The sequence below is a fragment of the Dipodomys ordii genome, unplaced genomic scaffold (genome assembly GCF_000151885.1).
Source record: "Dipodomys ordii isolate 6190 unplaced genomic scaffold, Dord_2.0 Scaffold119, whole genome shotgun sequence".
Classification (NCBI taxonomy): Eukaryota; Metazoa; Chordata; class Mammalia; order Rodentia; family Heteromyidae; genus Dipodomys; species Dipodomys ordii.
The window spans coordinates 253,601-270,435 of record NW_012267335.1 but is presented as its reverse complement, the minus strand read 5'-3'; the positions used below and the strand labels follow the sequence as shown (position 1 = coordinate 270,435).

Below are 16,835 nucleotides of genomic sequence, written 5' to 3'. Positions count from 1 at the left end.
GATTTCTATGTTGCTTTGTATGTCCCTCCCCCACGGTATAACCCCTGCTTTTACTGTATTTGATGTTGGTATAATTTGTAGAGGGGAAGGGCAAAAACAAATCATTTAACTAGGGATATAGGTGGACCCATTGCAACAATGAGATGTACAAGTCGTTATGTCGAAAAACGAACTTTACAACTTTGGTGGGGGTGGGGATCGGGTGTGGGGAAGGTGGGGGGAGTATGGGAAGGGATAAGAATGGGAAATAAGGAGAAGGCAGCAATGCTTGATAAGAAATGAACTCATTATTTTGCCCATGTAATTGTAACTCCTCTGTACAGTATTTTCACAATTAAAAAAACTAAGGCTATAAAATAATACTATAATAAATATAGTTGTTTTCTCTCCTTAGGTTATATCCTTTGAATTTCCTTCAAAATACATGTACTGCAAGCATAACTAATAAAAATAAGTATTTTAGCATATGACAGAAAGCAAAGGCTTTTAGACAAAGGCCATGGATATGAGTAACAGGTAGAGGAGAAACAGATACAACTATAAAGACCTGAAGCAATTTGGATTTAAAAGTTATCCAACATTGGTTCAAGAATAAAACTAGGGTCACATTAGGAATCAATTGCTGAAGATGCAAGTGCAGGATCATGAAGTATTTTGTCACTGACATAAGCACCATTATTTGAAACTATTCTATCACAACAACCAGGTGTAGCTTCTCACCATTTGGGGCCTACTCTAGATGTAAGACTTAAGACTCCATGTCTTGGGTTTGTGCCCTAGGTATGAATTTGGTCTTTCCAACAATCTACTGTAGCAATCCTCACCTACGAAATAAAAGACTTTCTGAGTGTTGGAGATGTTGAAAATGATAACCAGGAAGAGAGCTTCTGGCCATAGTCTTCACAGAAGGAATAGGGAATCAACTATTCCAGAAGAAAGAGATGAAGAATTCTGCACATCTTTTTACAGGAAAAAATAAAGTGTATAGAAAACAAAACTACGGCAAAACTACCCCAACATCCTTAAATCAGTATTCTCTTCCTTCCTCGTCATGGTTATGCATTTTACTACTTTTTGCTTTCCCTTTCCCTCTTTCTCCCCCTCTCCCCCCACCCCGTTCTTCCCACTCTCCCCACCTTCTCTCTCTCCTCCTGTATGTTACCTGTTGGTCTTTAATTTCTCCATCCTCCTCCATCAATTTCTGCTACTATGATTAATTCTATTACTACTACCATGATAAGCCTGTAATTCCTTAGCTCAGCTTCTAGCATTTATAAAAGCTTGAAAAACTAACACTTTTTTTGCATAACACACATGAAGGCAAAACTCAGTTCATCCGATCTTTGATGGCAAAAGCTGGATTGAATAACATGAGGCCCTTATTGACAGCGGCCTCTCTCTTTCACTTCTTGAGAATCCTCATATGCTGTAATGAAAAGGTGAGCGTGATCCGTCATAGCCTTGCTTGTCAAATGACTTACCTCTTCTCACCCTTGTAAAACATTTTGAACTCCTGGCAAAAAATTTTGTTTCCCTACGAGTTTCAAATAAAAGGACATAAATCCTGTGAGTCAAAGCTACTACTGTTGCTGCTGCTGCTTGTATTAGAAGAGCAACTCCACATTTGTTATTCTAAAGCACAACATATCAACAGAAAGTCATGTGAACAAAGATAAAAAGCCTTTAAAAAACAAAAGTCTTCTGCCTAATCCACGCATTGTTCAATAAATACACAAAACTCTTCAAATATTTTTCTTTGCATTGTTCACAACAGCCAAGCGAATGAACACAATATTAGCAGTCACAGGATCCAAACTGGTGGCCATCACCCTGGCTCAGAACTTCAGTATACACTTAGTACTACTATTGACGCAGTTCATTCATATTCAACATCCATGCCTGCTACATTTTGTTTGATGAAAACAAGCTAATTAGCGCTAAACCTTCCCCAGTTCATAAATTTATTCCTAAGAACATTAAAAGGAAGTCAAGTGAGACATGTTCAGTAACAGATGTTTGCCTTTTTTTGGCTGCCTTTTTTACAGTTTGTTCTCTTTCATTACTTTTTAAGAAATTTGGTTAATGTTCCCTTTACTAGAGAACAAGTGTACCTAGCTTCCTAGGAGGGGGTGGAGGGGGGTAGGGATTCCCCAGGGCCTGCACAGTCTGTTCCTTCCCTTCACCCAATGTCTGCTCGAGGCGCTCGACACTCGACTAGCCAGGCTTTCATCTGCCTCTATAAACAGTCACATTATAGCTTTTCTCTAAAAGGAATATATATGTTATCTGGCAACCATAGCACTAGCATTATTGCCAGCACTACCATTAAGGCCTGCTTCCTACACAGACAGACACAGACAGAGACACAGACACACAGACACACAGACACACACAGACACACAGACACACACACACACACACACACACACACACACACACTTCTTTCAATTCCTCAGCTGGATGCCCATCCTTGGGCAAACACAGCTGGTTTTTCTGCAACTGGAAATGCCCCTGCCCTCCAGACCTCGGCCTGGGAGCCTCCCTGCCACAGCCTTCAGGGACATTTTGTCTGCAACACCTCATCCTCATGCTAAGGGGTCACCAAATGGCCCAGGTCCTCGATGGGCTATAAATCAGCCACTCAATTGACGGAATGACTTTCCTGATAGACAACCAATGAGTGTGTCATTTCACTTTCTAAATACATAGAAATTTCTAGAAACTGCTTATCCCAACTTCTTAAAGCATTCATTTTAATCCTAGCTATTTTTAAGAACATGATATGTAAGCCTAGGAATTTTATATCTCAGAATAGTGACAAATGCCAAAGGCTTTTTTTAGATGTCATGATGGTATCCTCAGGTTGAATACGCTGAGGTTGTGTCATATATTATCAGAAAGTTAACAAACCACTTACAGAGTTCTGACACGGAATGCAGCCAGAAATTTGGAGGTGATGGCTTTTCTATCTGGTTGCAATGTAATAGTCCATTTTTATATGGCATGAGGAATTACATTCACAGATCTCTCTTACCTTAGACAAATATTATCTCTCAAGATAATTAAAGCTATAAATATCTCAGTACTTCAAGAAAAAATAACACCAGTAATTGTTTCTTCAGAATGCAGTACATTTTTAAATATATATATATATAGAGAGAGAGAGAGAGAGAGAGAGAGAGAGAGAAGTTATAGGAACCTATATGCCGTTGCTTAAAATAATCAGAAATTTTAGTACATATATGATACAAATAAACAAGTGGTTTCAGAAATGAAAATTAAAGCACAAAGATATACCAGGGAACTAAAAACATACAAGGATACAAAATATATTTCTAAAGAATATTTCAGGCTTAAAAGGGCCAGTATTCGCTTTGTCTAATCCACAGGGCTATCCACAAGGCTTTTTATATTTGAGCAAATTAAGGTTTGATAAGAATAGCCAGGCTGTACAAAGTGCTTCAGGGCAAAGTGTGTTATATTTATCTCTCTATAAAATCATAGATAAGCTTTCTTTAACTCCTATCTTCACTCCTCCTCCACAATGCAGTATCCTTTATTTTTGGTTTCCTCCGTTTTTGTCTTCTGTACTGATGGAACTCATTCACAGCAAGTTGATTTAGTCCTTGACACCCATTAAAATGTAAAATACCAGATAATATAGTACATGGTAGTGAGGATATGAGGAATTTGAACCCTTGTGCATTGCTAGAGAAGATATAAAATGGTACAACCATTTGTGGAAAACCAATATAATAATTTCTCAAAGAATTAAACAGAAACATACAATAATAAGGACAAGCAATTCCAGTTTAAGGTGAAATTAGAAATTAAAATCTGGCTGATGTATCCATGTTCTTAACAGGAATATTTAATATATCTGAAGTGGAAGCAACCTGATTATTCATTAATAACAGAATAAACAAAGTACAGGATGCAGTAGCATATTATTCCGTTTTTTAAAAGGAAGGAAATTTTGATACATGCTATGACTTGGATCAATCTTAGAAAGTATGCTATGTAAAGAAAGACAGTTACAAAAGAAAAACTACTGTATGGTTTTGCTTATTTGCTTATTTATCCCTAGAGTAGCTAAATTCATAGAGACAGAAAATAGAATGGTAACCTCGATGGGAACTATCTTAGGAATGAAATAGGCCCATGGTGAGAAAATTGCATGTGCTTTGATCATAATTAACCCAATACTTCATTAGAAAAAAATAAGAAGTCATTTCTATGTCCAGTGTTACAAATACTTACCATACAATAATCCCGAAATATTTCTGATGACTGAGAGAGTTTCTGATCTTCATGCAAGTGGAAAGACCTCGCTGACATAATTCCTCTCCAATCATATACTACTCTCTCTGTTAGAAATAAAGGTAGGTTAAAATAATCTTTATCCAGGAAAAATATGTCCCAATCATATTGCTTAATGTTACACAGGGGAAGGAAGGTAAATCATCTCTATGGCTCACTGTTGTGTATTAAAATCACACCCTGTCATCTAGTTGGAGAGATGAAGAAGTGGTACTGAACAAGCACAGAGAGAAACTTTAATTGACTTCTTCACACAGAAAGGCTCTTATGCTTTCAATGCATAGAGTGTGACCAGCAGAAATCTAGTAGATTTATTCTTACGCTGTCTTCAAGAGAATTGTCTTCTTTTCTCAAAGGAAGTTTAAAGCTAAATTGTATTTGGGAATAGTCTTTATAAAGATCAAAGGAAGACTTCTCCGATAAGTATTTTATTAAAAAATGATCAGAATTACAATGAAAGCACAAGTTTTAAAATGGCAAAAGCAAATGAAATTATTAAGATGATATTATCAAAAGCAAATGAAATTATCAAGATAAATAGGCCAGTGAAGCAAAAGATTATTGGTAATATTTCTTCTTTCTTTTAGCAGTTTTTTCATGGGACTTCTCAAATAAGTTTGTTAGTTTAGACAAGAGTCTTACTACATAAGCTAGGCTAACCTGGAACTCATGACATCATCATACTTGCTTGGAATTCATCATCTTTCTTCTTCATCCTTGCTGTGATGACAGGCCTGGGCCACCATGCCTAGCTACCATTTTTTTTTAATGGAAGGGAGAATTTAATATTTTCCGGGGCATGGTGACACATGCTTGTAATCTCAGCATTCTGGAGTCTGAGGAAGGAAGATCTGAGACCCAATGTCAAAAAGTACAAAATGGGGCCAGGTGCCGGTGGCTCACGCCAATCATCCTAGTTACTCAGGAGGCTAAGATCTGAGGATCACGGTTCAAAGCCAGCCTGGACAGGAAAGTCCGTGAGACTCTTACCTCCAATAAACCACCACAAAACCAGAAATGGCGCTGTGGGTCAAGGGGTAGGGTGCTAGCCTTGAGCTGAAGAGCTGAGGGACAGCGCCCAGGCCCAGAGTTCAAGCCCCATGATTGACAAAAAAAAAAAAAAAAAGCAAAATGGAAGTAGGGACAGGAACTTAAGTCAGTCTTTCTGTCCAGGTCAATGGAACTATTCTACCTTCCATTTTTCTAATAATTATTCATAGGCATATATTCTTTCATAAATTAGTTTTTACATTAAATTGCCTTTGTGTATTCATGGTATTGTAAGTTGAGTGCTTTACAAAGAAGCAAAGATATCACATAAAAACAATACATAAATAAATGTAAGCTCAGAAACCTCTTAATAAATACATATACATCTACCACACTTCAATGTTATATGTATTTTTTAATTCAGTCTCTGCCCTTTATTAAAAAGGTGAAATCTCTAGAAAAGGCAGTATGATATGCTTCAATCACAGCTCACTGTGAATACATAAATTTCTTTAAGGGAAGCCAATTTGATAACAGGAAGCCTGCAGAGAACTGAAAATATTAGCACCTGAAAAGATGTTAACAAGTGAAAAGCCATATATTCTATCCTTTAATTGTTGACTTTCATAAGTCCAGGAGGATATAAAAGATAACATCATACCTGTGAGAGGTATGGAAGGCCCACAGCTCTGGTGAAACTTTATTGGCTCATTCACAGCATTCTCCAAGTTCCATTTATCACCTGCTCACACTTCCCTTTTTAAAATGATCTTTAAATAGTTGTAGGAAGAAGTTGCCATTCAACAAAGCTGTTCATGACATCTTGAATGATGTCACCCCTTTCATCGTTCTAGCCCCACCCCCTCTCTCAATTTCCTTCATTTGATAGGCTCTGCATTGAATTTTATGACTGCATTCTTCTCTCTCCCTCTCTTTATTTCTCTACTGCCCTCCCCTTGATCTTACTCCTCCTTTGAATACCTGTTTCTTGGTGTTTTATTCTGGTAGACTGTAAGGTAACATTTCAAAGAAATTACTCCATATGTGTTCTCCCCGAAACGACCGTATTTTGGTTACCACGTTTATGTACCCGTGGTTACCACGATGAAGTGTATACTTATATATTTATAAATTAATTCTAGGCTCCACATATAAGGGCTCATATACAACCCTAGTCTCTCTGGGCCTGACTTCGGTCACTTAACATAATTTCTTCCAGTTCCTTCCATTTCTTTGCAAATGGTGCAATGTCATTCTTTCTAATAAATGAGTAAAATTCCATTGCACATATATACCACCTTTTCTTGATCCATTTGTCCACTGAGGGCATCTGGGTGATTCTCTTCCTTAGCTATGGTGAATAGTACTACAATAAACATGTTATGCAGGTGGCTTTACTGGATCCTGGGTTGTAATCTTTTGGATAACTGTCCAAGAGTGGAATTGCTGGATCATAGGATAGTTCTACGTTTTGTTTTGTTTTTGTTTTTTTTTGTTTTTTTTTTAGGAATCTCCACACTGCTTTCCAGAGTGGCTGCACCAGTTTACATTCCCATTAACATTGTACTAGAGTTCTTTCTTGTCCACATTTGCACCAGCATGTTATTGTTTGTGTTCTTGGATGATGAGCATTCTAACTGGGGTGAGATGGAATCAGCATTGTTTTGATTTGCATTTCCTCTATGTCCAAGATGTTGAGGTACACTTCTCTTAATGCACATGAATGGTGAGTATTCTCAGGGATGGGAGACAACCATGCCTCTCTTGCTAATCTCTCCTCTTCTGTGATAATGCCCATGTCTTGTTTGCAGTGGTCCTTGCTTGCAATGTTTGATTTATGAGGACTGAGGATCAAGGAGCTTTGTGAAGACTGATGAATAAGAATTGATCCAAAAATGTTTTAAGCAAATTAAGCCAGACCCAAACATACAGGTTGTATGGTTTCCCTCAATTGCTGTAACTAGAATGTGCCTATAAATCCACAAGTAAATACAATGGATGGGAAAAGACCAAAAAAAATACACTTGGACATGAGATATTATACATGAGACCAAAGGAGGATATTCTTAAGAGAGGATCACACAGGCTCAATAACTATGTGCATATAATCATATAAAATGATGCTTTTCAAAATAAACTCCAAGACAATGGAAGCAAGAGGTTTTCTGTTATTTTGCTTTTTGTTTTGGTTTTTTTCTTCTTTGCCACTGCTTCTGTTTTTTTTTTTTTTTTGTACCTTCTGTCTTGTATGTTAGTTTATCTGTTTGGGGGAGGATAAGGGGAAACACAGAAATGTTGGGACAGAGGGTGAATAAATGCAGCCGTGGTACTCACTAGACACTTTGTTGAAAATGAACTATACAACTTGTAGGTGGGCTTGAGAGGGAAAACACGGAGAAAACAAGGGAAGAAGCAACATGGTTCAAAAAGAAATGTACTCATTACCTGATGTATGTAACTGTAACCCCTTTGCAATACATCACCTTTGCAATAACAAAAGGAAAAAAAGACTTGATCTCAAGACATAAATCTCATAGGCAAAAATGCATCTTCCTAATCACTGAAGCACCCAGCCCAATATGAAACACCTAGCTCTCCATCCCACCTTTACTGGTGAGTCCACAGCATCTTCAAATATTTATCTTGTTTACGCACAAAGCAGACACTGGCAGTCATAAGGCCAGGCATTATTATCCCCAAGATATTGGTATCACTCTAGAAAAGATAGCCATAACTTTTCCACTTCAGGAAGCAGTAAAACCTCTCCTAAAATCCTCAAGGTAATCATTCGCACACTGATGAATGCCAATGCCTCTTCTTCAGAAGCCACACACACAACACACAGTGATTGGTACTCTATGCCACAGCATCAGCCAACGTTCTAAGCGGATGGCAGTAGAAAAGTTACATATCACACTAAATTTTCAAAGTCTTTCCAGTTAATGTCTAAGAAAAATAAAAATTCTAAAGTGGTATGTGTGTGTACGTGTGTATACACTTATGCACATGAGCAGGTGCATGCTGATAGATGGAAATATTAAAAATCTTATCAGTAACCCCAGATCATTCCTCAGGACACAGTGCATACTCTGAGATTTCACTCAGTGGGGAAAATGCCATCCCACGATCTGGAAAGAAACCAGAAATGGTTACATCAGTTTAACAAGAAGTTAGCTAAATAGCAGCTATTCTTGAACATTAAAAAAATTATCAAATAACTACTCATATGGCTGTCTTCCTGACTTTGCACTTCCTCAATACTTATTTTAGACTCTTAATAAAAAGTATTATTATAAAACAACTTCATGTTATTTTTGCTGTCTTCTGCATATCTCATCGCCATATCTAGACTTAATTAAAAGTCTTTCATTGCGCTATTTGCTCTTCATAAAACAGAATATAATACTGTGCTTGAGCATGGTGGGGGGGAGGGAGGGCTGCTACAGGATGGAACAAAGCAAAGAAGTCCAACACAACTGTGAGAATGAAAGCCCCATACCATAAATAAAAGAGCATGAAAGCCTAAAAATATATATTCAAATTCTATTTTTTAGGGTCAATTTGTGGGGTGGGGGGGAAGAAGGAAGGAGAGAGAGAGATAGAAAGAGAGAGAGGGGGGGAGGGAGGAAGAAGGGAAGGTGGGAAGGAAGGAAGGAAAGAAGGAAGGAAAAACATTCGTAGCTAGTTGACCTCTCTATAATGTCCTCTTCATTGCACATGACAGTTGTGTTCGGTTCACCTGGATAGCCACAGAAAAAATCAACAGTGATTCAAACTTCAGTCACCCTGCTCAGTGAGCCAAACATCCAAGGGCTCTTAAGTACTTGATGTAACTGTCTCTCAGAGCAAAAGGAAGGTCCAATGAAGACACATGGGCCTCTGTTAGAACACAACAGACCCAGAGTCCTCTAGGTTCACTGGGCTCCAGTCCCCAGAGCTTCCTTTATGCCAAACTCATTTTGCTTCCCTTTTTATCAATCCCCTTGTATCAATTCTTGGGAGTTAATTGTACATACAGTTTTAATCTGTAGGTAATTACAAACAATTAATAGTTAGGAGATAGAATTAGCAGTTTTTTAGTCTGATTATCTATATAATTAAGATGGGCTGGTAAACAATAGAGTTGACAAATAGCATCTTAATCATTTGAATAATCAAACCTCAGAAGTTTTCTTGGGTAGTTGAAATCCATGTGCTGTATTAGCTTAAATTTCAAAGGAAAAATGACTGGAATCAATTTATAGAGGTTCACTGGTAGCATAAAAATGAATAAGATAGGTATCCTAAAGTTACTTAAACAACATTCTTTTGATTGTCTATAAAAGGCTTTGTGCAAAAGGAATTGACCAAAATAAAGACTTTTAGCAGAGAGAAAGTAATAGTGCTTCTTCAATAGGAAATAGCAGGTTTCATGAAAGGGTCATAAAATAGACACCAATTAAAAATTGAAAAACAAATGTATTCATCAAAATATTATCTGACCTATGAGTCTTTAGAAATAAATACTCAAAGATTCAAGGGAAATGCATGCATTCTATGTTTAGGTCTGATAAATAGTGTGTATATACTTTATATATGTATAGTGTGTATACATATGATTAGACAATGGTGTAATGGCTTGATGCTGATAAGCAGGAACCGGGTTTTGTTGTTGTTGTTGTTGTTATTGTTGTTGTTTTCCTTGGCATCCAAATATGAACAGAGCTGTGATAGGTTGTCGAAAGGGGAGAATGGAGGGATTCAAGGTGAGTGACCTTCTGAGATTTGATAGCTTGCTTCAAGGAGAGGAATTCTAGTTCCTGTGACTTGCTCAAGGCAAGATGGAAGCAGAAGAAGGCCAGACAGACACCTTTCTGTCTATGTAGCCCTCCGAATCTCTTCAGCCAAAAGTACTCCACACATTAAGGTACCATACTTTGAGGGGATCATGTTCTGAGCCTTACTGGATTCATCAGACTAATGTGTATGTATTTACTGAATACCAGTGAATAATCATGTCTCTTCTATGCTATAAAACTTCTAAGAATTAAAGATAAGTTTTTGTACTGCTTCATTGCACGCTTTTATTTAAGCATGTGCAGAGAGATTCCAAGTAAGATACCTTTCATCACCTTTTGGCAGTCTGGAAGGACCAGTGGTTTGTGGGTAGAGAGAGAATACTATGATATAGGATAAGGTTAGTATGAACTTGGAAAATATATGGGAACATCTCATCATTTTGCTTAGAAAGGACTATAATATTCAGCAGTGAAGCCACTGCTGAATATCGTTTTGAACTGCCAGGCATTCGAACAGATCTGGCAGATTGTTGGAAGCTAATCATGAGCAATAAAGGGTTCAAGAATAATAATGATTTCTGTCCCAATATATCTTCCACTGTGAATGAAGAACCCTTCTATACACTGCTACAGTGATCAATTCAAAGTCACGATAAATTCATTCCAATCATTCACCCATTTGAAGAGAAAAAATCCTTTAATTAAGGTAATGAAAGAGAGTCAAGGAAAGCCATCCGTGATCTTTACATAGTATTTTCACCCTACTCACCATCTTGAAAAGTGATGCTAAGAGACTGGATATCTCACAAGGAAAAAGAAAAGTAGAAAAAAATAATAAAAGCCATGACTTTACAATGTGGAATGCTGCCTTTGATGCTCTCTATCTTTCTCTATCACAATCTACCAGGACGCCACAACTCCAGGGCAACAGTCCTAGCTCAGCCAACGAGCTCAGTGCACAGCCAGGCCTGGCTGGTCTTGACAGGACAGGAGTTTATAACAGTTCATGTGCTTAATAGCTAGTGATGGCAGAGAATGAGGGGAATCTGCAATCCCAAAAATGTGAAAGTCCCCTCTCCCACCTCTCTAGGTAACAGGTGCCTGAATTCCTCCAAACAGGCCACACATTGCCCAACCTGGCCCTGCTCAGTGGTTTTGCACAGCAGTCTCGTGTCTCCAGACTCTCCTCAGGTCACCATGGTGTCCCCCTTCAACTCTCCATTAAAACGGATCTGGTCTGTTGAGGCCGTTTTCTGCTCTTTCTATATTCTAATACACTGTGACTCAGTTTCCTAACAAAGAATGGAAGAGGGGAATAGGAAAGGTCCTCTGTGGCAGAGGGAAAGACCTCTCTGTGGATTCAGTACAAAAAACATGATGTGTGTTCCTCAAATACAGACCAAGAAAAGGAACTATACCAAATTTAAACCTAGAAAAGAAAATATACCCAAGTAAACAGAGCAGAACTAAGAGAACCCATACATCCTGTCCTTCATTTCTAATCCCTTAGTTTGCAAAGAGTGAGTTCTCCCCTCGGACAGAACAAATAGACTCTCTCCACCAATCCTGGTGCTGCTAGTTGACACAAACTGGAAAGGTCAGATTACCAATCACTGTAACACACATCTGCTGATCCAATCAGCAGAGAGAACCTGAGAGGTGAGTACTGAGCTTCCTCCCATTTTACAAAGAGAAAACAAATGACAGCAGTGGCTCAAGTCCAGACAGGGGTATGTGAGTGTGGGCCAAACTGGGTTCTCTGCTGTCCTGTTATGAGAGAGAGAACATCTCTGCTTGGCTGGCCAAGCTGTGACTCCAAAGACATCCTCTCCAGGAACCTGTAAATGTTCCCTTCCATGTCAAAAGAGACTCTTCTAATATGGTTAAAATAAATATCCTGAGAGAGGAGGATGATCTGGGATTGTGGTGAAGGGCCCCATTATTTAATCACCACTGTTCTTAGCTGGAGATTTGAATACAGAAGAGCTGGAAGTGTGGTATTGGAAGCAAGGAACTCCAGTGGTGGAGGAAGGGCCTGGCCCACGAACCCTGGAATACAAGCAGGATCCGGAAACCGAAGGAGGCAAGGACACAGATTCTTCCAGGTAGTACACACATTATGATGGTGTGGGCGTGTGTGCACATGTGTGTGTGTGTGTGTGTGTGTGAGAGAGAGAGAGAGAGAGAGAGTGTGTAAAGCTAATTTCATACATGTGGCCTCTATCAAGAGATTCAATTATGAGAGAAAAGGTTTAAATTGACACAGGCAGAAAAGAATGAGGAAGAAAAGAATCAAAACAAAGGAGGCGGCAACAATGCTTGATAAGAAATGTGCTCTTTACCTTGCTCATGTAACTGTAACTCCTCTGTACAGTATTTTCACAATAAAAAACTTATTAAAAAATACAAAAAGAATGAACATAACTAAGCTTGAGACTACTGTGTTGAATTTCACATAAACTGGATGCTGCATGCAGTTACACATGTATGGTACTCTGTTATAGCAACCATTGGAAGCCAATACAATCTGCAAGTGTAAAAATGCAGTGAAAGAATGTAGTCTAAAAACATTCTATTAGCCCCAGAGGAAAATTTTAGGAAAATGTTTGATATTCTCACAAGCCAGGAACAATAAAGAGAAACACAAACATTAAAGAAATACTAATAGTTTTAAAGTAAGTATAATAGGAATGAACATCACTTTTTTAAGGCAAAAATACAAAAATGTAAGGGCAGAATAAGAACGTACTTCCAGAGTGTAGGGTGTACAAATGGCAGAGTAGAATACCAATGACTGGATTTGGCACCGAATCCTAGAATAGAGAAGAAAAGCATTCAAAGATGAAAATTATAAGACAGAAGATTATAGATTAAAGAGGACAAAAAAATAAGTGCCAAAGGAATCACACACATTGCTGGGGATGAAATCAGAACAATTAGAAATGAAAGAAACAGATGCAATAATTTCCCAAGATAAAAAAAATTGAGTTTTCCAGCTATAGGCTGTATTAAATTTGTGGGGAGATAATTAAGGAGATTTTTATGGAGCTATATACTATCAAATAATAGGAATAAAAGATTAAATTATAAGATTGAAGGGTATTTCTGACATATTCAAGGAGAAAAACAAATCTGCAAAGGTATCAAACTCTGGCATTCTCAAATTTCTTCTGTGAAAAATAAAAATAAAGAACCAATAAACTAAATAGGAGACTACCAGAAAGAAAATTAAGAAGAAAAGTAGTAAAAAAAATTTTTGTATCAAAGCATCTTTAACATGTAAAGGCCAAGAGAAAAAAAATCAAATATACCAATGCTCTGAAATCTGCTCAGAAAATTGAATGAACCGAAGCTTAACTGAAGACCAACTCAACATCAAGCCTAGTAAACAAAATCCAGCCTTTTCCATGCTCAGTGAACTCTCTTCCTGTCTGTTCACCCAAAGTCTTAGAGATTCTGAAACTTGGACTTAAGACTTGGTTCCTACAAAGCTCTCAGTTTTTCTCTGTATTTTACTTTTCCAGGAACCAAACCACTTAATCCCAAGATTATAACCTTGAACTCACTTACAGTAAAAGTGAAATTAACTTTTTTTTTGTCAGTCGTGAGAGCTGAACTCTAACCTGAGCGCTGTCCCTGAGCTCTTCAGCTAAAGGCTAGTGCTCTACCACTTGAGCCACAGCGTCACTTCTGGCTTTTATCTGCTTATGTGGTGCTGAGGAATTGAACCTAGGGTCTCATGCATGTGAGGTGAGCACTGTACCACTGAGCCAACTTCCCAGCCCTGAAATTAATGGAATCTTGTTCCATGATTACAAATGAGAGCAAGAGAAAGAAGAGAGAGTGTATTCTGTCATGCAAAGACAGTAGCTAGACACTTTATTTGCTTTGTAATATGTACCCACAGAAATAACAAAGAACAACAAATGGCTATTTTTGTTCCCATAAAACTTAAAAATTACATTTCTTTATAACAACTCATAGGGATAACTCAAAATATGATGTTACCCTTTAAATTTCCTCATTTTGTTATGGGAACACCATTTGAGTGCTCCTATATTGTTATATGGTGTAACAAAGAGAGAAAATATACCTGGAAATTTAAGTGATTGTTGCTAGGTAGTGCAATACTAGATGACTATCTGTGTGTGTGTGTGTGTGTGTGTGTGTGTGTGTTCTATATTTTCCAGATTTTCTACAACCATTCATAACTAATCACAATTCTAAAGTCATTACATTAAAATAAATCCAGCTAATCTGGAGTAAAAAATATAGGCAAAATTAAGTTAAAATTGTGAACTAAGGCAAACTGGAGAAAGTGTCACGGAACTTTAGCAATACCTGTTTGTACAAAGCCTTTACATGAAGAGTTAAACTTCATTCCTTTTCTTTTCCTAAGGAGAACAGTTTGTACTAGAAAAGAGGAAAATACATTTTGAAAGGGCCCTTTGACAAATATTCAAAAATAACCTTTCTTTATATTCTCCTTCAATGACACAACCAAGTTTTGTTCAAAAGGAGTCAGAAGTCATAGTTCTTCCTAAGGACTAAACAAAAATATACCAGTATGTTCAACTGATACAATCTATTACGTTCTCTTGTTCTGGATGGGCTGACAGTAGGGCTGATGAAACCTTAAGTCTCACATTCTGCCATCTTTTGGGGAAAGTTACCATGATTCCCTCATACCAGGGGATGGAAGATTAAACCATGGCTGACTTATGAAACTAGACTTGCAACTTGAGTGCAAAGAGAACTAAGTTAGGGAACCTTCCATGAGCCTGAGCTCAAACAAGAATTGGACATAAGAGGGTTGACACATCTATCATGCTGGGGCTCCAACTCTGCCTAGTTGGGGCTCAACATCACAGAGAAACAATCCTATAAAATCAAATATGGTGGTCTCAACTGTTTAATGTTCAGGGAGTCAACAGGGACAGGCTATGTTTATGTTAGCAGAAGGGTTAAGTAGCCTGTTCGTTTCTCTCTCAAGCTGATTGATAAACCCAGATTTGGGATCTCTAAAACGTGGAAGGACTGTGATGTACCGAGATGACTTTGCACAAAACTTTCCCATATGGGCTCCATCGGTAAAAGGAATTTGTATGCATTTTATCTGGAACAGGACCTGAACACTTGGCTTCGTGAAGAAGTATTTCTTTTATTATGTGAAGGGATGATGAAGCTTTAGAACACAAATACTTTCAAGTAAAATTTTACTTGCAAACCTCTGGTATTCTATTTATTCACAGGTTATGCACGAAATAGATCTATTGTGAAAAATTCTGGAATGAGCTGGTCTTTTTTAGAAAATTAATAATCTAATCTCCTAAAAAGAATAAAAAGAGTCATTTCCATCTGTCTTTGGTGATTGGCTTGTCAGAAGCCTCAAGTTCATTCATGTATCATTATCTTCACAAAAACTCATTAGAGCAATACATTTAACTGAAGAAAAAACATCAGTTACTGAACCAAAATGATAATTACAGCACAAGAATATGATCCCTGCTTATAATTGTATGTTCCTCCCAAATGTTTCGCTCTTTTTTCTTTTATTCTCATACTCATGACTAGAAGGGATGCATCTTGTTGCCTTCATGGTGTAGACTGCACATACTCAATAGAGGGCTAACTGAACTATAGGTGTACTACTGTGATACATTTAATTTAAAAATTATGGCAGTACAAGGAAGCTGTCAAAATTCAAGTCTATAAAGTTATAGCAAATATCGCACATACATGTAACAAATGAGATTAGTGAAATACACTAAGGCAAGAACTTTATTATGACCAACATGTGTAATTATTTGGATTAAACATTAGGTAATTTCCTGTCTTTAACCCCATTTTATTAGACAGGAAAGAAGTTGAAACATAAGAACTGACATTTGTTATAAATAAGAGTAGAAGGCTAAAGGCTGAATGCATGATGGGAGTTCTACATATTAATGCTTTAGATGTTATCTACTGAGCACAGATAGCCATGTGGATCCTGTTTCCATTATTACTGATAACTGAACATTGACTGTACTAATAAAATACACCACAGATGCTCTGTCTTCTCCCTCCTACACACCAACAGATCCAATTCAACAAAATTTGGAGCTTTAGAAAAACAGAATATGAATTATTTTAGTAGGAATTTTAAGAATAATTGAGGATAAAATTAATTTTTCAATCTATCTTACTAGTCTTATTAACTACTACGTCTATATAAGAACATCTACTTCTTCTCTAGTCAATGCTCTATCTGCCTAGGATGCATCTCCACTCATGGGCCTCTCTCATTGTCCTCCCTAACATACCTACTACCTGATAGTCACTTCCCCAAAGTACAGCCCACTTTCAAGGTCAAATTGTGGCACTATCATTGTGTTCTCTGTTTCATTAAAAAAAAAACACATTGGAATTCGTACAATTGCATGATTTCACATGATCACTCAAGCATGAATGGAAAAAGGAGGCAGAAAACTACCAGACTCCACCACTGAAACAGAATACTAACCATTGCCTTTTCCCACAAGTCCTGGCTTGTGTCTAAATTTATTTGTATGCTGATGGGCCTAGCTCAGTCTTTGGAAAGGTCAGTGTTTTTAAAGACTGAATAAAAAGGCATTTGATTAACCTTCTGCCTTCAAAATTCAGGTATCTTCACTTCCATTATAATAAAGAAAATTGGCATTGTCTGATTATTTTCTGTCGGGATCATCACACAGTTTGTATTATTCAGGCAATGGTGCCAAACAA

At 37.5% G+C, this 16,835-nt stretch overlaps 1 protein-coding gene across 1 annotated transcript in view; it reads right to left on the bottom strand.

Moving 5' to 3' along the window:
• LOC105995669 overlaps positions 1–16,835 on the bottom strand; it is a 174,080-nt gene that overhangs the window by 113,199 nt on the left and 44,046 nt on the right. Inside the window, exons 10-12 of the mRNA XM_013029495.1 lie at positions 15,137–15,273; positions 12,838–12,901; positions 4,261–4,367 (exon numbers count right to left, since the gene is read on the bottom strand). Coding sequence (XP_012884949.1) covers positions 4,261–4,367; positions 12,838–12,901; positions 15,137–15,273 — 308 coding nt within the window. The remainder of the gene's footprint in view (positions 1–4,260; positions 4,368–12,837; positions 12,902–15,136; positions 15,274–16,835) is intronic.